The 22,887-nt window shown below is 52.0% G+C and overlaps 1 protein-coding gene across 7 annotated transcripts in view; it reads right to left on the bottom strand.

Annotated features, from left to right (window-relative positions):
* Window positions 1–19,885, bottom strand: part of ACTN1 (actinin alpha 1) — an 85,224-nt gene extending 65,339 nt beyond the window's left edge. For all 7 annotated transcript variants that reach the window (XM_084287759.1, XM_084287758.1, XM_084287757.1 and 4 more), the window contains exon 1: window positions 19,725–19,885. In XM_084287759.1, coding sequence (XP_084143885.1) covers window positions 19,725–19,829 — 105 coding nt within the window. In that variant the 5' untranslated portion in view covers window positions 19,830–19,885. The remainder of the gene's footprint in view (window positions 1–19,724) is intronic.
* Between the last annotated feature and the right edge of the window lie 3,002 nt (window positions 19,886–22,887).

Here is a 22,887-nt window from a genome sequence, read left to right on the forward strand (position 1 = left end):
TGCTGTGCCTACATGCGGAGCATGGCAGGGGCCTGAGCTTTCACGACAAGGGAGCGAGAACAAAACATTTTTGTAAGCAAACTCCTTAAATCATCCGAGATGTTCAATTTACTTCTGCTTTACAGTTCAGTAGGAAAGAGCAGAATGAAATTACGCAGCAACTGTTCCATACATCTATGGCAGTTTTTAATGTAGAGGTTGATTCAGTGAAGGTCAGATCTATAGTATGATGCTTAGAGTTGGTTTGTTTGCCTTTTTAAGGGAACACTGTAAAGTAAATCACCACTTTCCTGCCCCTCCCTTGCCACTCTTGGAAAAGACATTGTCAAGGTACAGAAATAATTGTTGAAATCTAGACTTTCTGTGGACATTGTGGTTGTACATTAACTACCAGTAAGAACTGCCACCAAACAGCAGCTTTAAGGGCAGCGTGTGGAGGTGCCCTTCTCCCATACACAGAAAGGGAACCATTTGAAAGATGGGGTGATTTTACCAAGACTTGTGTACCATGTTTTGAAATATTCTCACAAAGATACAGTTATTTTGGGTACATAACAGAACTGTACTGCTTCAAAAAGCAGTAAGGACATCAGCACCTTCTGTAAAACACTGAACCATCACTACACATTATTTGCCTAACTGAGTAACCGTGTAATCATATCTCTAACCCATATCCTTCCTTAGCATTTTTTCTTTCTAGTAAGCACTGATCTCATCTGAAATGCATGTTATTTAGCTACAAAGTCCCCAGCCTGCATACGTTGCTCTCGAAACTCTCAGATGTGGCTCCTGACCACAGGAAACAAGCTGTGGTCTAGTCCATCAGGAGGAACAAGGTATAAGGATGCCCGCTGCCTTCTGCTTGCACATGGGTAGCTGGAACCACTAATTTACCTCAGAAACCCTGCGGGACACAGCCTCATCTTGTTTTCTGTGATGCATGAAACACTTGCAGGTGGCTCATCTCTGCTGCATAAATTAAGTCTGAGTAAACATGGGCACTAAATGGTTTTCAAAACAGGGGACACCCATTAAGAAATTAAGCGGTGTTCTACAGCAGAGGTCCCAAATTACCATAGCAGCCTATCACCCTGGGGCATTGGCACAGCAGGATGGGATCTTTTTCCCCCAGGGACAAGAGAAAGCTCTAATCCCATGTAGTCACTGAGGCGGGCATTTTAATTCCCAAATGGCATTTCTTCAAGCATCTCCGTTTCTTCACTAGCAGAGGCTTTATTTAATCCAGAGGCACAATAAAGTTCCAGGCAAAGCTTGAGCTTTCTTCTGTGGTGATTTTGGAAGAGTCTGTGGATCTAAGCGATGTGCCTGCAGTAGACTGAAGCTGAAATCATTAAGTGAAATGCTTTTCATGATCTAAGAAAGAAGATCCCACAAGACCAGGGTGCCTTCACAGGTTTTTATCATCCCACACTCTTTTAAGTCCTTCATCAGTGGCTTAATTTAGCGTATATGTGAATAATTTTTTCCCAAATCCCTGGAAAATCACTTTGAGGACTACAGAGTATAACTGTTGGTGTGGTAAGCTGCACAAGCACCACGGGGCCATGTATTTCCATGGCTGTTCTCTCGGCCACCATCTCTGTTTCTGAGCAGGCTTTCAGTGGCACCTGCTCGGATGGATGCCTGTCTGGGGGCCTCAGTTACCAGCACTGGTCTCTACACCTTTGCTCACGCTTCCTGACACAAGCCAGCTGATTTCTTGCCCTAGCAGACAGGTCGCTGGAGCTTGCCAGGCCCCCACCACCTGCTGGGGAACAGAGACAAAGCCATGCTGAAGGAGCCCACATGCTCATGGGGCGCAGAAGGCCCTCATGGACTGGGAAGGCCGTGGGGTGGCAGTGCCCTCACCGGCCGAGCCCAGGAGGCTGGGGCGGCCTGGGTCCCACATGAAGGATTATTTGACCCAGATAACATCTTGCTGAAAAGCTTTTTTCCCTGCCAGGTCCTTCTGGGCCAAACGTGGAAGCTCTCCCCTTAGAGAGCTTCCACTTGAGCCGTGTTGTCACCTTCGCAAAATGCTGATCCCCATGAGCCACGTTTGGGGCAGGCAAGGAAGAAAGGGCAGGTACTCAGAGACAGTGCCCTGGTCCCAGTTGATCCCAGGCCTGGAAAGGCAACGAAAGCACTGCAACACCTCCCTGTAACACCAGGATTCTGGGAAAAATGACGCCTTCCCTCCAAGCAAGGGCAAGCAGTCTGGGCAGACTACTACAAAGCTATATAAGGAAGAGTCAAGGTTACCCTTCGATTTATTTTTGCATAGAATTTCACAACCATCTGAAAAGACTCTATAAAACATACGTCAGACACTCTCACAGATAAGCCAGCAGAAAGGTCCTACGTGTGCCAGCTCGAGGCAGGTTCCTTTTGCCTTTAATCATTTCTCCCATGAATAAGTAACACCTAATGAAAGTGCTCTTACCCAGGCAGTATTTGTAGTCCGATACCGAACTGCTACTCACATGCCTCTTCTACGACAGCCCCTTGTTATGATTACAGTAGCGAGGGCAGGAGATGTGTGGAAGCAAACATTTGGATGGCTGCAGACGCCACCCAAATTCTTCAGTGCTGCTCACTGAGGGGCCACAGAAGTTAAAACCACGTAGAGCTCTTCGACCCTGCAGCCTCGCGTTGGGAAGCTGCTGAGAGGGATCTACAACACGCAGAAAGCCAGCAAGAGCATTCATGTAGCTAAGGGATTAGCCTGAACTTGCTTTGATGCATATTCATAAATGCGCATATTCTTACATGTTCATAAGAAAATGCCAAATCATTTAGTCACGGGTAGCACGTCAGAGTACAGCTCATCTCTTAAAAGGAGTGCCTTCCATACTCACCATTCCTGATTTTGCTGTTGCCTGACAATTTTCCTTTGCAACAGTTGCTAAGCAAAACATTTGCAATTCAGCTTACTATCACAACTCATGCATGGGGATTGTTCCTAATGGATACACAGTAAAATTCATGGCTGTTCAGTCCTGCTCCTCTTTTGACCTACCCTAGCTTTCTTTTTTTTTCCAGACCTGTGACACCCAGGATATTTTATTCTTTACCTACGTAACGCCTAAATTATTAGCACAGCAATATACGCAGGCACGGATATGGTAGGAATAATAAAACCAGCAGATCCTGGATCCTGAGTCATGTTACATTAAAAAAAAAAAAAAAAAAAAAAGCTTCTGACGAGAAATAGATAACCCAACTGACGGTACGTGCAGCTTCTGTGTAATCTATAAGTCATCACTGCCATGAAGTTTGTCATCTGCTTTCTTCACTAAGGAACCATCTGAACGAGGCAAAGTGCACGCATGAAGGTGACATTCAGATGACAGATAAGTGTTAGAAACCACGTGAAAGCCAAATGACACCCTGACACGAAAAGCCAAAAAACAAAAAAACACTTTATTATTTCTGAAGCTTGCTTCAGAAAAACTACAAACTCATTCCAGTGACTGTAAGTAGATGTCTTACTGGAACCATAAGATACCCACTGTGAGTTAGAGGAATTTTAAATTATTTCTAGAAGTCCAAGTGGTTTTCTATTTCTCCTGCAGTAATCCAGTTCAGACTAACACTGATATAGAAAAGTTAATTCAAGACAGGCTCAAATGGTTATATTTTTAATATTGGCTGCTAAGGCCCTGTGCCACAGGTCAGCAGTCACAGCTAGTACCCAATGCAGTAAGAACCTGGAAATCATCTCCTTTCCTGCTGAAACAAAGCAGTAAATAAACGCCAATTTTGTTCAGGAAAAAAAATATATAAAAAAAAAGGAGGCTCCTTCTGATATTGCTAACAGATACAAACACAGGTGCATTTCAAGCTTGTACTTAGATTCTCCCATTCCCCTTCAGCCCCAAAGCAGGCAGGCCCCCGTAACAAACAGGATGGTCAAGAGGCAAGTTCCCTTTCCATTAGTTTTGGCTTCATTGTGGAGAGAAAAAAAAATGCACTTCTCCATTCTCCTTCTTCCATGTCAAATGCATAAATTTCATTCAGGGATGATGATCAGACACTTCTCATATAAAACAGAGATGATGGTGGAAAAAGCTTTGGAAGCGCAGAGGAAAAAAGAGAGATTTCTGCAATTCCTAAGACATGACAGGAGTCTTCAGAACTGGCTTTGGAAATCACCAGCAATGCAGGTTGCTGCCACAACTTGAAGCCCTGAGGAGAGCAAAGCAGGTCTTACAGGTTGGTAGGATACAGGAAGAAACGGAGCACCTGCCTTGTGCAGCAGGAAGATAAACTGCATCCTGCCTTTGGCCCCATGCAGGCTAATTACAGTTATGCCCATCCTCATAGCAAGGGCAAACTACAGACCTTGTGACAAAATTACACTTTCCTTCTTGAACAAACCCACACCTCAAAAACTAATTTGAATTTTATAGCAGGTTCTCTGCTGCCACAGCTGCTTGTATTCAGTACTGGCCAAACGGCTGAGTGACACACGTACAAACCCTCTGGCCACAAGGCACGCTCCCATTTCCCAGACCGCTCACTGTCAAGCCTGGACAGCTTCAGGCATTCATCTGGGACTGGCGTCCCAGCCAGAAACTCCCAGAACCTCTTTTGGAAGAGATCAGGTTATTATGGAATAAGTTAACTCCTGGCAAAACTCTCTCAGCTTCAAGCTTACACCAAGCTGAATGCAGCCCAGTCCAGTCCGCTCTGTGGTTCCTAAAAGCATTCATTTTCTGCTCTCCCCGCAGCTCCCTGTGCAGGCTGCAGGGAGGAGCAGGTCTCTGCAAGAGGGCTGATGGCAGACCATGCAGCTTCACAGGAATACCAGCCTGAAACACATTGTTTCAGGGTCTCTGGTTAAGTGCTAATCTTCTTCCGGATTTGGATGCCAGCCCTGATTATGAGAAGTATGCGGTAAACAGAGCCTCGCCATGTGATACGAGCGCTTAACCCTCTTCCTGCTGGCAGCCGCGTGTCAGCACAAAGTTGCAGTGGGAACAGCAAAACCCCGTTTCCACGGGCTGGCTGGCCTTTTGTCCCCAGCTTGGTGCTTTGCTGCCATCGCCCTTGGAAAGCCGCGCTCACAGCGGAGGGATGAATGCCATTTCCACCAGGAGCAGCCCCCTGGAAGGCCGCTTTACGCGGTGCTCGGCCCCGTTCGGCCCCGAGCAGAGGGCTGGGCAGCAGCCACGGCCAGGCCGGAGAACAACGCCCGTCTGTGCGCAGCTTCACGGGGACAAGGGCATGGGCAATTCACATCCACAGCGGGGTCTCTACCTCATCTTGTCTGCGGGCCAGGAAGGAATAATCCCGCTCCCAGCACACTGATTAACCAGCGGGTGGGCTTGAAAAGACAGGGCACGGTTGTCCCAGCCCTGTCCTCATCGAGCAATCGCTGGGCACTAGGGTGGGCACTGGCTGCTGCCCTGGGGCACCAGGGCCACTGTTCCAGCACCCACCGCAGCCAGGGAGGGGAGAGAGGCCTGAACCAGCAGGCGAGGAGCCAGGGAAGGGATGGATTTCAGCCCCTGCTCCCTCCCAGGGGATCAGGTATCCTTATCGTCAAGGCAGGCAGGACCGAGTCTTCGCAGGCCTCTTCCTACGGGTTGCACAGATGGCCTCAGAGCATCGTGCGTGGCAAGGAAACATTTTCTTCCTGCACAAATCGGGCAGATCAACTCAGAAAGCGGAGTTTTCGCAGCACTACATTCAACTTGGTACTTAGCAAGCCTAGCCACCCTTACTAGTGGCTCAGGACCTCCTCACATCCTACGTCCTAAGCACTGCACTGGCAACTGCTGAAGGAAGTTAGTCACTTCCACATTAGACTGTCTCCCACGCCACGAGCAGCCAGCCCATTTCTGTCGGCAGGTAAGGGATTGTTAAGCCATTTAGAACTCACTTCTTCCCTCCTCAGCTGCCAAAACTGTTAAGCCTCTTGCTTTGCTTGGTGGGTTACTCTTTAGCACTTTTTTTCCCTGATGCTTAAGAACCCAGCCCTGACAACGTGGAGCCTGCCTCCAGCTCTCTGTGGTTTCTCTCTATTTAGGACCGCCGTATGACAAGTCCCAGACAGGAAGCTTCAGCACAGAGCCCTGACGCGTTCATGCTGCAGACTTTGAACTACACTTGAAGCAGCAGAAGGCAGGGACATATAGGTCTGTATGGGCAGCAACCAGGCAACAAAACAGAGCAGAGCAGCATGCATTTGTTAGGGAATAAGGAGCCAGGCACCCATGAACGGAGCAGATGCAGCAGAGCACCTCCCTGCTGACAGGGGACTCCCCCTCGGCTCACTGTGGGAGCAGCCAACCCATAGCACTGCCCTTTGCTCCCCAGACTCCCTAAAGCAGCTTTGGGACTCTTTAAAGATGGGGATCAGACTACTGGTACCTGCTCGTGGAAGAAGTCTGATATTCTGCAAAGCAGCATGGCAAAGGCTCCAGGTTTTAGGCTCTCAGATTCTCAGGGCTAAAGGCTGCACTGGCTGGGCACCTTTGTTTCCTCAAAGCTCCAGCGACTGGATCCGTGGGAACTACTCTGGGCTCAGTCTCTGCAGGGCCTGAGGAGGAGGCAAACGTTCCTGCACAGGCAACAGAAGAAGCTTCTTTCCCAGCTCAGCAGCTGCTGCACAGCATTTCTTTGACCCGCTATTAAGAGCTCTTTTCCAGAAGGCAAGAGACTGCATCGGACTTGACAGTGAGACAGATGCCAAACCCCAGTCCAGGGCCAGTGCTCGGGGAACCAGCAACGTGATGGTCAGAACACAAATCCACTGCTACTTATTTCCACAGGAAAACCAGTTAAAAGCCTCATTTTCTTACGCTCTCTCCCATTCTCCCGATGCTCTCTCACCGTGGGGAGCTATGTAGGTTTAACTTCTCCCTTTTATCTGTTCGGTAAATTCATTTTAACCCTGATGAAGTCCATTCACATGGCTCACAGGTCAGGTCTGCAAGCAGTTACGCCGGAGCAACGCAGATGCTGTGCCTTGCAGGGTGGGAAGGAGCAGCCAGGGACAGGTACTCCACAGGCAGCTCTTGCTAGCACAGCCCCTCAGCGCATCAAGCCTCCAGCACGGCCCCACTGCTTCCAACATTACTTGCTGGTGTCAGGCACATTTCCATTCCCCCACTCCAAAACCCTTCCCCCATGCATCTCCGCTATTTCGCATGGCTGGAGGTGGCTTTAAGCAGCATTCCTACCTAGGGAGAGCTGGCGGACAGCTTATTCTTTTCACATGCAGACTAGAACTATCACCTGGTCCAAGCTGCAAAAATTCAAGGAATTTGGGCAGGGTTTTAAGAGAGTGAGAACGCATTGCTTTGCTTTCCAACCAGCATGAGGTGTTCAGAAGCCTCTGCTTTTGCTCCAGCCCCAAATACCATATTGCTGAGAGACCGGTTTCAGGGTCAGCTTTGGCCACTTTACTGACAGTCTGCATCCAGCTGAGAACGGGTGACAGGTAAGCGCATGCAGACTGGTCTGAAGACTGAAACTGCACCTGGAGTGAGTCCTGCACCGAGTAAATGGATGAAGAAAGCACTCACCATTTGCATACACAGAAGTTAAATAAATTAGGTGCAAAACGTTAAGATTTGGCAGGTCTTTGGAATCACTGACTGCCAATTTGAAGATACCTTACATCACCTTCTGGCAAACCATCTAGAATATACTTTGCAGGCTACAGTTACACAATACACTTGTACACTAGGGCTGCAGAAGTACCAAATTTCACCAGCCAAGAAACAGATAAGCACTACATAAATTACATTAAGAGCTCTGGAGCATGCTATTCCTAATATATGTATGTAAAACATTTTGCCCACTCATATCTTCTTGGGAAGGCAAATGTGCGAATGGGGGGATAAATTAAACTCCTGTCAGTTTGACAGATGCAGGCATGTTGAGCTAGTATTGCTACTCCTATTGGAAGGGGAGCAGTTGTTCGCTGCACTCCAATTTCATTACAAATAAGCACCCTTACAAAACCTTGTCAACGGTTCACATGAGAAGTAGTCATAGGAGAATGTGACTTATGACTTCCCAATCCATCATACAGGAAGGTCAGAGGGGAACAGGAGCAGAACTGTGTTTTGTCAACACCTCGTTCCTTGCCCTAGCGTCAGGACAGCCCTCGCAACCCACAGAGGCACGCTTAGCCAGAGTACAGCTGCGTGTGCACTGTACCCCGGAGTGTTTCCCTGGATGGGATGAGCAGACTGAATCCACACCTCGCATCCTGGATGTGTCCATGGCACATACTTCCCTCTTTCAAGCCTGCCCGCTGCTGTGCTTCAGAGAACCAGAGCAAGGCTTACCCAGAGCTCACTGTCAACCAGAGACTTCCAATTAAGCTCTGAAGTGACACCACTGAAATACTATCTCCTTCATGAACAGACAAAGTTTTTAATAATTATCTTCAGCAGAAGCAGCTGCAAAATCCCCTTTGAGTACCATACTGTTTTGTTAATGTATCGGAGATGAAAGCCAGCAGCCCACCTAAGCAGGACAACAAGCAGCAACCCAAGGCGGAGCTCTCAGTACGACGGCAGCGTAAGATGCCCAGAACACAGACCTCCCTCCTTAGCTCCCGTTAATGAAGGTGGGGGGAGGAAAGGCAAGGAGTACAGGAGGAGGAGTAATCTAGGACTGGGAAATACAGGCAGAAAACGAGAGATGAAGGAGTACCACCTGAGGCTTCAAACTCAAAGCAAAATGTAATGAAAACAGCATGCTTCTGTATATTCTCTCTGGCTATAGCCACATCAGAAACTCGCTCCAGTGTACTGCTGAGTTGGGAGGGTGTGGGGAAAGGACATCTCCTGCAATTTTAGAGTGACATGCTGAAAGCAGGCGTTTGGACCTAAAGACAACAGAAATACAGAGGCATAGCTCTGAGGTGGCCTACTACTAGGCCTCATGGTCATGAGAGACTGGGAAGCGCTGAAGCACAGTGTGCCAATAGTGGCCAAGACAGCACCTAAAGCAGAAATCCAAATGCATGGAACTAGCACAAGAAAACACGGAATTGACAATATTTTTTTCATTTGAGTCAAGTGGATTGTAAACAAGTACCACAAACACAGACACAACTTTTATTTGCTGTAATTGGCATAAGTAGCCTTAAGAAAACATCGATAAGTACGTGCTAAGAGTCCATTTAAAATCTGTTAGCATCTCTTCAGTGCTGCTGGCCATCCAGTGTCTGGGAACCATGCTCAGTGATCAGAGAGGTCTGTAGTGCAAGGTGCTGCAGGGCAAAAAGCCCACTCTTTCCCCAGGCACCTCCTGGCTGCGAGAACAGTGAGGAAGGTGCCGGCAGAGGTGAAGAGCACAGGGAAGCAGATAGCTGCCTCCTGCTCAGGCCAGCAGCTGGTGATCGAGGCCTGTTCCCAGGGCCGGTCCCGAAAGTCTCTGTACTCAGTGCCTGGCTGTCCACACTGACCCACAGGGCGCCAAGCACACGTCATGCCGTATGGAAGATCAAACAGCGGACACCGGGGTGGTGAGGCAGGTACGCAGACTGCAGTACCAGAAGTCGACAGCCCGCACAGGATCCTGAGGGTGACAACATCTCTCCTCTCCCAGGCTAAATCCACAGCACGTGAAGTTGAACTCATGCTCAGAGTTTTTTTCCCTCTGTTCCTTTCAGCTGCTGGGAGCCATGGTGCAAGCCAGGCATCTCATTGCACCTCTACTGCCCAGCACCAGGCAGGAATGAAGCCTAGAAAAACAGCAAGATGAATGCTCGAGAGCAAAATGAAAGCTGTGATGAGAGTGTTTTTTTGCTGTTGTTTTTGTTTTTAAACCCTGTCCTCCGGCTGAACAGGCTTCTCATCTTTCTGACCCCACCAGAGGCCAAATACCACAAATGAACACCCTGCTCAGCTGCTGAGTCCAGAGAGGTGGCTGACTGATGGCTGGCACCCGGACAACTAGGTATTTTACTTTACCCTGGAGGAGCCTGCTGCAAGGTAGGCATTTCCTACCACATAATAAAAATAAAACAAACCTTAAGTACTGCCATGTTACAGCTGCCTCGCAGTGCCCTCCACACCCTTCGGCAGCACCATGCGAAGCCAGGACTCCTCTGATGTGATGGAAGCGAGCCTCGTGCCTCACTGCGCTGCTCCAGGCAGAGCAGCTAGTGCTCAACGGCCTCGAAGCATCCCCAGCTTCTCCCAAAGCAACCTTGAGGACTGGGACGTGGGCACGCCAGCTCGGGGCCCCGTAGCTCCCCTGATGTGGGAAGCCCTAGCGGCGCCAGCGTGGGCCCACGCCAGGCTCACCCGAAGCCCCAAGCACCACGGGCAGCGATCGCATCGCCCCTCGCAGCACCGCAGGCAGAAGTTGTTCCAAGGCCTGCAAGCGCAGAGGGTATAACACTCACAGTTTTACTTACTGTAAGCAGTTCACTAATTACAGTAGTAATGATTGGATTATGGCCAGTTAACAGCTTTAAAGAAACAAGCCATTATAGGAGGGGGAGGGAAATATTCCTCAGGGTCTAGGCTGGAAACCGCTTTCAGATTTCGGCAGTCTACCCCGCAGGAAGCTGTTAGAAGCTGGCTGGGTCGGGCCATTTGCAACAGGCTGCAACAGCGAGGAGCAGTGTAACGTGTCACTAAATGATAGGCTGGCACCTGAAAATTATCAGTGTTGGAGGAGGTGTGCTCGCAGGAACAGAAGGGCTCCTGTTCATGCGCTGGCCCCATCGGCTCCAACACCCCTACGTGAGCAGGCCCAGAAGACAGGTGTGTGCATGCAGAGCTACACAGACAGCACCGTGCCGATGATGCCTTGTTTCAGCACGCACTGCACTGTGACTACAGGCAGTTCAGAAACTCTTTCGCAGGGGCCTGCTAGCTCCAACCACGCAGCCGGCTGCGAACACCCACGGTATCAGGAGCCAAAGGCACTCATCAGAAACGGCAGCTAGAAATTTCCTTTCCCTAGCAATTTCTGCCAGCGCTGGAAGGCCCGCAGTTATCAGGCATTAATCCCTTAGTCCCTCTGGTTGCTAAAAATCCATACAAGGCACAAGCAGGCCCTAAATGAGGAAAGCCAACCCCCTGCATCCCCACCACCCACCCTGCCCAGGCAAGGCCCTGCACCACCCGGAGCCACCCCACAGGTGCCCACCCACTGCAGTCTCCCCCTGTGCGTGTGCTCAGTGTCTCCCCTTAGCACCGTCCTGCTCTGCTTGGTCTTCTCCTCCTCCATGCAGAGATCTTTGGCTCAGGGCTGGCAGAAACCGAGTTTGGTGTCGCTGGCTGGAGGGCGAGGATTTCTGGCAAGGGAAACCAGCGGAGCTGGGCATCTTGCCCAGGGTGAGTTCACACTTGGCTCCCCACAGCTGGAAATAGTCTCATCCGCAGCCAGAGTTCCCCAACGGCCCAACAAAACCCTTGGGAAACAGCAAGTTTCCACGCGTTGGCCATTTTGAGGCAGTCTGGTGCGTGGTAATGAACGTGCTCCCTCGCTGCCCCCACCCAGCCTCCTCTGCACCGCAGCCAAAGGGTGCTTGGCGAGCAAGGGCAGGCTCCTGTGCCATGCGAGGAGCCCAGCACAGCCAAGACCAACACGACTGCTCCTTCGACCACTCCTTTTCCTACAGAGCAGCACCAGAGGGAAGAGGAGGGCTGAACAAGTGTGCTCCCGCACCCCCCTTCCCAGCGCGCTCCTGCAGCCGGGCTGTTGCGCTCCTCACTTCATCTCCCAGGCCAGATAAAACATGTAGGAAACTCACCTGGAAGCATAAACACGTTTAAAGAGCTGCAACTGCTCTTGGCTGCAATCAAAATTTTCCTCAGGAAATTAAGTATTTTCCGTTGTGATAAAACCTGGCATAGGCATGGCCTCAACAGCTTTAAACAAAGTGTCTTTACTTTGGCATTGTTTAGCAATTAAGAAATCCATTTACTTGTTTGTTTTTTTTTTTTCTTCTGTGGACCCAAATTTTTACAGTTTTCTTGTGGATAATACACTTTGGTAGCTGAAGTAGCTCACCATTTACTGAAGGGTACCTTTAAATAAGTGGAGGGGATCACAGGTAAGCACGGGGGGCAGCAGAAGCTCTGTCCCTGCAGAGCCAAGGAATCCGGCCAGGAAGCACGGCCCCGGGACGTGCACATCACTTTCCATGATGAAGAAAAGAGCACTCTGCCGGGGTGTGGAGACCATACATGGATCTCTCTCCGTGCCTCGTTTCTCGGAGGCCTTTACAGGCCAGCTCCCGGAGCGAAGATGTAACAGCACGACTTCCATTTACAGCAGCGGTGAAGTCCGACTGCTGGGCATCATATGCTGCAGCGAGCAGCACCAAGTGCCCTGGCTGCCTGCTCCGAAGGCCATGGAAAGCAGGAGCTCCTCCTCAGCTGCCAGCTGGCCTTGGCTCAGCACCTCTGTAGGACAGGAGAGTTGTCCTCGGTGTTGTAAAAGGAAGCACGAATTTTCTGGGCAAAACTTATCTAGCACAGCAGCCCCTCCTCACCCAGCAGCATCACTCAGCTAGGGGATGGCTGTGTAGCGATACGGAAGAGGAGTAAACTCTGCCCCAGCTTTCTGCGTGTGAAGTTTTGGTCAAGCAACCATCCCTGCAGTGATGCACGGTGACCGCAAAGTCACAGCCATGACCAAAGCGGCAGCTGGCTGGTACAAGTCCCCCTGCCTGCCCACCAACCACGTCAGCCATCTAGGAGGCTGTTGGTCTCCCTGCAGCCTCCCCTGCCCATGAACTATCACCCCCGTGTGTTTCTATAAGACTGTCCAGAAGGGATGAATCACTGGCATTCAGAGGCTCACCTGAAACTACTCCAACTACGTGACAGATGATAAAGGGAGCCTCACGTCGGTGGCGTGCAGTGTAGTGAGTGTAAATAGCCAACGCAAGGCATTTTCACCTGCCAGCACGTCCCATCCAGAGCTGTACTTTAGCCCCCGCGCAGTGGAAAGGCCAGTTCTGCTGTCATTTCCCATAACACAGGGATGAACACATCTGAGAGGATTTCAGTCTATCTATACAGAATGACAAATCAGAGTCACCTGGATGAGAGGCCAAAGTCCTGTTTCAGAGTGTGTGTACCCCAGCCCCGCCAACAGGAGCTGTTTTGGTGCACTGAGGGCAGAGAAAGCCTCTGCAGAGACCATGCCCTACTGCTGCAAAGCAGCAACAAATTTAGAAAAAGGAGAAGAGATGACAAGTGCAGGTGAGGGCCTGAGGACAGCTGGCTGCATACTGACCCAACAAGGGTTGGCTTGCAAAGGCCTGACCCAGGCCTTACCAGTAGGATGCACGCGTTGCCAGCTGAGCAGGAAGGACACAACGACAGGAAACCAAAATAGGAACAAAAAGGTTCTGCTTTACTGCCCGATAGGGTGCTCAGAGGTTAAGCTGGCACCAGGCCACACCACAGACATCCTATGGCCAAGTTCTGCTCGAGGGCGGTGAGGGAACGGGAGCAGGGAAGATATGGCAGGGGAACAGGAAGGCGGCCTGTTTGCTGAGCACATCACTGCTGCCGGGCCTGCTCACTTAAGCATTTTTGGGGTTGGCCCAAGAATTCCCCAGTTGTGTCTCAGGGATGTGGGTGATTATTCAGAACCAAGCGAGGCTGAGGTAGAGGAGGTCAAAATGCAGCAGTGGGTGGCTCTAGGGACCTAGATAAGATGGGCTTTTGCAGTGTGGCTACTGCCAGACCAAAGGTCCCACCGCTAACAAGCCTATCTCACCAGTCTGCATCAACTCATCCCCACAGATCCAAACTCTGGGTAACATGCTTCCGCCCCGGTATCCCACAGATGGAGCAAATCCTATGTCCCTAGGAAGATGACAACTCTGGACCTTTCTTGCTCAAGTGACATTTTTTCCACCTGGCAGCTGCCAGGCACACTAAGCACATGCTTCATGCTGCCCCTTCACAAAGTTCATCTCTCGGAGAGACAGTGTTTTACACTGCAGCACAAGACCTGTGGAAGTCATGCTAAGCATGTTCCTTATGGTAATCATCATGTTCCTAATAGTCACACAGGGCAAGAAATCAGGTTTATATATATACATAAAAGAATAAGCTCTGTTCCACTCTGCTGCCTGTCCTCCCTCTCAAACACCGCCGCTCAGGTTGTACAAACTACCACCAGAAGTCACAGCAATGCATCCAGCAAGCCCCTGGGGCAGACACTACACATTTGAAGTGAAACCAATCCACCCTATTTGCTGTATATTAGCAGCTTCCCAGTGTTTCCCCGAGACAGAGCTCCAGTCTCTTTTCTACACTGACTGCTTTTTGCACCTCGCCATCAGACGGAGCGCAGCCACCCCCGCCAGCCTAACGATGCTCCAGAGAAGGGCCCAAGTGTCAGGCACTATAGCGATAATCCGCAGGCAGCTGGAAAGAGCCCTCAGCCCTTCTCCAGCAGCCCCGTGCTAGTTTTCACCATCTCTGTCACCTCTGCTTGCGCCAGCCCTAAGAACTCCAGGCCAGAAACTTCAGCACATCCCAACAAGGCTGCAGAGGAAAGTGCACAGGCCAGGGGGGCTCACCGAGTGCTGCTCCTCCTGCAGACAGAAACACACGGGTGGGCTGTGAAGGCGCATCTCACATGAGAAGAGCAAAGTGCCTCCAGCAGGAGCAGCTGGGGCTCGTTATTACAATTCACAGTGGCCACTTGGGCATTGTGAAGCACAGGTAGCATCCCCTGTAACACACGGGGCTTCTAAAAGCGTGGCCTTAGCATTCACAAAGCTTTTACTGAACAGGTTTACCAGCCCACGTTCTCACAGATACACTTGATTTTCATGGCAAGGCACCACCACCCCACACAAAAGCACCCATTTCCTTCTAGGGGCACAACTTCTCACCAGACAGCCAAGAAAACTGAAGTTTCTGCTTAAAGACACCACGTGGCAGGGCAGCAGACCACATGCCCCCACCTACCCCATGCAGCACTGCAAGCGGGCAGGGGGGAAGCAATGTCATCACATCAGGCCTCTGCAGCTCCGCACCAAAAACGTCATGAAATTCTTGTGCCTGTGATTTGGTAAGCTGCTTGCCTGAAGCAGCTCGTGAGAAGTTCACCAGACAGGCACATTTTACATCAGTGGGCTGGTAGCTGGATGCCTTTGAGGTATTTCATCCGTCCCTAGAGGATAAGGAGGATGAGCAATTCGATCCTGTTTGGCGAGTGTCTCTCCTCACACTGGCTCCTTGGGGTCTGTAGCAGCAAAGCCTTCCAAGGAAGGCGCAGTCTTCTTTTCAACCCATGTTTTCTCCTAAGTTTCTCTCTCAAACTGGCTGCTGCATAGGCGGTAAGTCGCTGCAAAGCACGCACGCCTCATTCATCACCTATCTGAAGGGTACGATGAAAAATAATGTTCTTGTCAAAAACCCACAAGCACACTTCCTGATCACAAAACACACGAAACCTGATCACAGAAAGCAGGAGGCAGCTCCCCCACTCAAGGACAAGTAGCTGATCTACAAAGCCAGATACTTGTAGAGACCCCCTACAGCAACTTCTCACCTTATCGTTCTGAAGAACAAGTATCTGGCGACAGCTATCTGTGTTAAACAGCAAAAGCTTGATCTGAAAGATAACAAGTACCTGGTGACCCGTATTGCCTGCCTATATGACGGTAAAACAGCAGCTGAGTGAGCAGCCACACCGATTTCCCCATCCTGCTTCTACACTGGTATCAGCGAGTGCAAAACAAGGCACGGAGAATCCTACGTGCACCAGGGCCACCCTGCAAAGACCACGAGGGCCGTTCATGATCACCTGCTGATTGTCATCGTGTCACTTACAGAGGGAGCAAAGGGGCCAGCGCTGCGTAGTCACCACCAACGAGCATTCATGCTGCTGCTGAAACTACAGCGGGAGGTACTGAGAGTGACTTTAGCAAGCTAGAGATGGTGTGTGGCACCGCGCCTCCAATGGGCCCCCAGCAGCCACCCGAGGTGCAGCTTTCTGGAAATGTTGCCACCTTTCTCAAACCAGGGAGGGAGGGCACTCGAACCAAGGGGAAAGGAAGCGGTGACTGCAACTTCTACGTCTTGTCAGAGATATTAGTCACCCTCGGTATGAGCATGTTACCAGCAGCCTGGGAGGTGGGGTGTTTCTGCGAGGGACGTGAGCTAATTTCATGAGTATTTTCTACCCTTAACAACCCCACCTCAGACACAGAGGTGATTAGCACAGCAAAATTCAAATCATAACGAGAGCAGTAAGACCTGTCAGGTGCAGACACAGCCGTGCTACCAGATCCATAGCTTTCGGGGGTATGGGACCACCCTTGCGTTCACACGTATCTCCAGATGTAGCTCATGGCAGAGGGTTTGGGAGATTGCCATTCCCGACTGAGAATTTCAGCAGTTTCATGAGTAACAACTGTACGTAGCATTTCTTCAGGGCAGAAAACGTGCTCCAGAAGCTTGTGCTATCACTGCTTCAGCAGCACCGTACACCAGAACACTTCAGCTCTCTCAGCTGGTCACATCATTTACTGCCACAGGGGTGCCAACCTGGGGAGGCAGAGCAGTGCCGGACAAAGACAAGGCACATTTATTTCATTGATACCTTAAAGAGAAGCATGACTGTGTCTCCTTACAGCACTGAAGTTGTATGTGGCTGTCTTCTGTATGTTGGAACCAACACTGCTTCCTACTCACACTGTCAAGTCAGCAGCTGTCAAGTCTGCAACCAATTCAGCATTTAAAGGGTTTGTTTCGCCCCCAGCTCTGCAGTTTGGACGAGTCACTTCAGGACACATTTTAAAATAAACTCTGAACAACCAGCCCACAAAATGGGCAACCAGAGGGAGAGCCAGAACCACCCCCAGCTGCCCAAAGTCACCAGCAGCACCAGCATCACCCCAGCACCACCTCAGACCCCTCTGGGACACTGGGGGGCAGTGGGAGGAGGCTGGAGGTGCACCACAGGTGCTGAGCACCCAGCAGCTCATCCAGGCACTCGGATGCTCCTGCACCAAGAGCCCCACAGGGCCCTGGAGAAGCCTGGCCATCTGCAATCGGGAGGGAGAAGTGCCTGGTACACGCTTTCTACAGGGCAAGCTGGTGTGCCCCGACCGACAGCTGCTTTTCAGGTGGGACCTTGGCAATGGCTCTCAGCAAGCTCTGCTTCGTAACGCTGGAAAACAGCGAGATCGGTCTCGTTATGCCTTGGCCAGTGCTACGCCACGGCCTGACTCCAGACAGGAAAGAAGAAAAAAGGGAGAGGAAAGACAAGGCTGTTAGAAGAAACTACTGAGATGAGTCCAACAGCGCAGAGAGGAAAGTATTTTAATCCCCAGCAGAGACCCTGCTCCCGTACAAAAGGCTGTGCAGAGGCTCAAATCAAGCGAGAAGTAGCAGTTTGTTCTGCACATTACATTTTTTGCCACTTATGAATAGCAATGCTGCAAGGAGCTCTTTGAAACCTCTCAGAGTCTCTTCTGATAGGCACAGAAATGTCTCCTGTGGAAAGCTGTGTGACTGGAAAGCTGTTTTGCTCCGAAGCGCTGTCACTTCATCCCCAAATTTTAAACCAGCAGCTTCCCAGGAAGGGGCAGGTGGGAAGGTGTGAGACCAGTGCCTCTTGGCTATATCACGTTTAGAGGCCTAACTTCACCCTCCAAATATGAAATATGAAGTTCACTCTGCCATCCCTCGACCTGTGTGAAAGCAGCTCACGAGCCCGTACCTCGAGCCCTGCCCCAGCCAGCCGTGCCCCTCTCAGCGCAGTAGGAAACCTGCGCACCAGCTCCCTGAAACCTGTCCTCCTTCGAGCACAGCACACCTGTTGAGCCCATTCCTAAAAATAAAATAAAAATCAGCAGATCTCCCTGCTTCTGATGCCTGCCATTGGCTCTGCTGAGCCCAGTAGTAATGCCACAGTAACTCGGTGGTACTTAAACCCCTGCACAGACCTTTCCTTGTCTCTCTTTCCCCACACTGGCACGGAAGCTTTGGGGTCTACTGCTGCCAGCACCCGAAAGCGAGTCTCACCCATGGGAGAGGCCTGGCTGCTCTGCCTGCAGGCAGCGAGACGTCAGCGATCTCCCACTGATAAAGGCCCCGACTGAATGGCAGCGCTGCAACAGGCACAGCGATTTCTAAGAGCTGATCGTCCAAACAGCCATTTATGTAGGCAGAGAAATCGCACGTACAGTCAGGATTCATAAACAGCAGAATTAAGTTCACATAGCAACATCCCAGCCTTCTTCCACAGCGATTTTCTGCTTCTCAAATCTCGGTGCCCTTTTATTTCTAGGCAAACAGGCTTTTAGAAATTCTCTAGCTGTTCCTTGCAGGAAGGAAAACCTAAAACACGTGAACCAACTAGAAAGCCCCAACAGTGGGCCAGAAGAGAGCCGACAGATCATTTGGGAGGCGTGAACCCCTCCGATTCACCTTGGTAAGCTATCAGTCCTGAGCAGGGAGACAGAGGTGCAGCTGTAATTACTGCAGTGACTTCATTTTGCAGGTGAGGAGGGGTTACGGTCTCAGCACACCCTATGCCCCAGGGCTGTGCCCGCTGGATGCTGTTACCTCCTGCCCTCTGAAGCGAGCCCCAAGGCCCCAGCACGGTCACTGGGAGCTGCTGGCCACGTAAAGAACTGGCTGGGATAATTTCCGAGCAGACACACGGATACCTTCCAGCTCCCTCCCGGCTTCTCCCCTCCTGTGCGCGCACAAGTAACCCAAGTTAACGGAGCGGCTCTCTGTCCCCCTCTGCTGATAGGACCACGAGGACCAAAAAAACCTCCTGGAAGGAGGTAATTAAGGAAGCCGTGGCCTTCGGGGCACGTGCCACACAGCTCCTGCTTTGGGGCTCCTCGTGAAGCCAAAGGCTGGGCTCCTGCTCCCAAGGACCACGCCAGCCGCTCCGCTCCGCCTGCCCCCAGCGCCCCATGAAAGGCAAAGAGCTGCGCACAGCCTGAAAGCCATTTATTTCCCCTTGTGGGCAACGAGCAGTGCTGCCCACCTCGCCCTGCGCCCCAGGGGCTGTCGACACCAGACCCATCTGCAGGGCTGGAGGCAGCGATCGCAGCCAGGCAGCCCTCCGGAGCAGGAGGAAACTTCTCTCCCTCCGTGAGTGCATGGTGGCAGATAAGCCACCGAGCGAGCACAGCCCAGACCGAGATTGCATTCCTCCTCCTCCTTTGTTGAGGTGCGAGCTCGCACACCGCCAGCTCGCTCTCAATTAAATGCCCTCGTTTGGGTGCTGCAATTCTCCTGCTGCCTCCCCGAGCGAGCGAGGAAGCCGCGGACAGGAGCCCCGCAGCTCTCACCTCCAGTTAACCCGGTGGCGATGGGCAGGAGAGCCTGGCAGCCCTCCACCCGCAAGCAGCGGAGGTGGGAAGGGAAGGGAATGAAGGGGAACGAGGGGGCTGGAGACCGAGAGACCCCTTACGGGGGCCAGCGGCACCCCCACCCCGGCTGGCTGGGATGCGGGGCTGGGAGCGGTCCCGCACGGGATGCTCCGGGCTGAGCACAGCGAGGAGAGCAGCGGCCAGGCTGCAGCTCCCCAGCTCCCCTCCCCGCTAGTTCAAAAAAAAAAAAAAAAAAAAAAAAGGGCCAGAAAAGGGCCGAACGTTACCATTTTTGGACATGACTCGGCGCCAGCCCTGCCCTAGCAGCCCCCAGCGCTCAGCCTGCCGCCGGGGCCGGGTCCCCCCCGGGGTGCACCCTATTTTTTGGGAGGGGGGTGCGGGCTGCCCGGTGCCCCCCGGTGCCCACCTTCCGCTGCTGCTTCTCCCAGGCGGGGTCGAGCAGCAGGTCGCGGTCCCAGTCCTCCTCCGGCTGCATGTAGTCGTTGGTCTGCTGCGGGTCGTAGTGATCCATGGCGGCAGGCAGCCCTCCGTCCCTCGTCTGTCCGTCTGTCTGTCCGTCCGTCTCACCCGTCTGTCCGTGCGTCCTCCCCCCCCCCTGCCGCCCCGCCCCGCCCCGTCCCGGCTCTGCCGCTGTGCCCGGCCCGCGGCCGCTCAGCCCCGAGCAGGCGGCGGCGGCGCCCGCTCCCTCCCCCCCCTCCGCCTCCCTCCCTCCCCTCCGCCTCCGGCCGCGCGCGCCGCACCGCGGGGGCGGGACCAGACGCCGCGCCCCGCCCCCCTCCCGCCCCCGCCCGCTTCTCATTGGTCGACTCCGCAGGCGGCGCGCCGCTCATTGCGCCTCCCTCCCGTCCGTCACGCTCTCCGCGGCCCCGCCCCGCCCCCCCCCGAGGCTGAGGGAGCAGCGGGGCAGGGCGGGCAAGATGGCGGCAGGGGGCGGCCGGGCGGCGGGAGCCGCGGTGCCATCCGCGGGGATGTGCCTCAGCTGCCGCCGCCGGCAGCCCCCTCCCTGCATCAGCCTCTAGATACAGAGTACAATATGTAATGCACAACCGCACACAACGTAAAGAAATAAAGAATTGCGATATCACTGCATTAAAACATAAAGAAATAAAAATTTGCGATATTTCTGGCTGTTTGAGCCCGTCCTCACTGTCCCTCACGTTCACGCCTCACGCCTCCCGCTCCTCGCCTCTCCCAATCCCTCCCTGCGTTTCTGGGAAGTGCCGCAATTTTTCACTAATCCCGACCCTTAGATCCTCAAGGGCTCCGTAACAAAACTCTTGGCCGCAGTTTGCGAACTTACGGGCAGCAGCGTGGTGGGCGGAAAGGAAAATAAATGTCGCTTCTGGACTTGGGACGCTTCCCAGCCCCGCTTGACCCGCTGCCCTGGTGCGGAACTGTACCGGTGACACCACAGGAGCGCAGCGATGCTCCCGGGGGATGTCTGCAAGCACAGCAGCACCCCGCTTTTCCTCCTGTAGCCTCCTAAAGCTCTCTGTGTGATGTTAATGCGACCTCCTTGGGCATCCTTCAAACCTCGCTGGACCAAGCAGGGCTCCAGCGAGGTCCTTCTGATCCGACAAAAGGGCAGCGGGTGTTCCTAGGACAGTGGGAACAGTCGGACCCACCTCCTACCCCTTCAGATGAAGGAGCCCAAGGACACTCGGGTAGCTCTGCTCACTGCTCTTTTGCTTAACACATCGTCTACAGGTACGAGCTTCCCTGGGGAGATAGCTGTTCCCTTGCCAGGAGCATCCATAAGCTCCTGTAGGAGGCCCAGCAGGTGAGCTGGGTCACTGCACAGCAGCACACAAAGCCGTGTGGAAGTGGTCTGCCCTTTCTGGGGAGACTCACGGCCAAGTTTCAGCTTTTATGTCCTGTAGGTATTCAAAACCATTGTAGCTCTGTGACTTAGCACTTAAATTTGAACTGCGTGTTGGACTCTCACAGTTCAGAATTCAACAAATTAACACTTGCATCATTCTTACCCTCCCAGCCCAGGACACGTTACCAGTAAAAACTCGGCACCTCTGAAATGCAGACATTTATCTGGTGGAATTTAGGGGGCTATGGCATGCTGTGGTGGATGTGAGGAAGGAAGGTGTCTCATGGCCAGAGATTGGGTAAAATCTTTGCTTTTAAGAAGTGTCATGGAATAACAGTAACAACCCTCATTATCCAGGGCTCATTTGATGTAAATGAGACAAACACACACAAAGGCAGGGGTACTGTGTTTTGGGGAAGAGAAAAGAAGGGGCCTGGTAAGGTACAAGACCTCTTATCTCCCTATCAGGGCCTCTCCACCTGACTTGTGTTCCTCTTCTACCCTATCCTGTCCTCCCCTTCTTCAGTTCTCTTTCCCTGTACTTCCCTTCCCATTTAGCTGAATTTCCAAAATTAGCTCCCTGGCCCTGCACCCCAGAGCCAATGTAGCTGCTGGGACAACTTCTTCTCCAGGTACTCGTGCCATCTCCTCCTGCTGACTGGATGTCAGCTGTGCTTGTTCAGAGCAGAAGATTTAAGGTTAAATCTTCTTGACTTACTTCTTGACCTTCTGACTTACAACAGCTGTCTTCATACTGCAAGTGGGTGTAATTTTCTAATATTGTTTGAAGTGTCAATGTGTTAGCTCATCCTATAAGGACACTGATTTTACTTTTCCAACAGAAGAGTCCCTTGATTGCTCTCTTTGCTTTCACAGTGTCACTTGAAGGATGGGATCGGGAATTATACATCTGCTCCCATGCCCTTGTTATTATGTACCCACTGTATCTACTTGTATCCTGAAAGATTAATCGAGTACATTACAACGTTGCTTGTATACTTATTTGCCTCTGCTTCCTCCCATTCAGCCCTGCAGAGGAAAGAGCTTGCTGCTCAGACACGCACAGGAGCATCACGTGCCGGCAAAGCAGGCTCGGCTCAGGCAGCTGCCAAGCTGGTTCTGCAGAGGGATGTAGGGAGTAAAATCAGACAACGGGTACCTAACCTACAGTCAGCAAAATGACCACCTCAGTGGGGTCAGCATCCTTGTGTTAAGGTGAGGGCACAGTGACCTCCAGTTGCTTGTGGTAAGGGCTTCCTTTTTTTCCATGTTTTACCTGTTCATTGTCCTGTAGTGAGGGGCTGAGGACTTGTTTGCTCACACCTTTTGTTTTTCTGTGTCAGTCTGAAATGGTGTCCCATGTCATGGTCCTTGCACAGTTCTGTGATATGGCCCAAATGATAAGGGGACTCAGGGAAGGGCCAGAGATGCTAAAGACAAGAGCATCTGTCTTCAGGCAGATCAAGCCTGTGCCTCCCCCAAGGCCAAGGCAGAGAGAAAACAAGAGAGCCTCCTTATTTCTGGACACCGAGGGTGAAATCCAGGCTGGCTCACCCCTGGTGCCACGTAGCTGAACACTCAGCTTTGAGTCTGTTCTCACTCTGTCTCTGCAGAGCTTGCCGGAGGACTTGCCCATTGCCTGCAGATGTGAGATCAGGAATTTGCTGCTGCTCTTGTTTCCAGTGTGCCAAAACCAGCCATGGAGCGATCATGACAGGCTTTGGAGTGAAGTCCTCTGAAAGGGAGC

This window comes from Netta rufina (assembly GCF_964035555.1).
Source record: "Netta rufina genome assembly, chromosome: 5".
Classification (NCBI taxonomy): domain Eukaryota; kingdom Metazoa; phylum Chordata; class Aves; order Anseriformes; family Anatidae; genus Netta; species Netta rufina.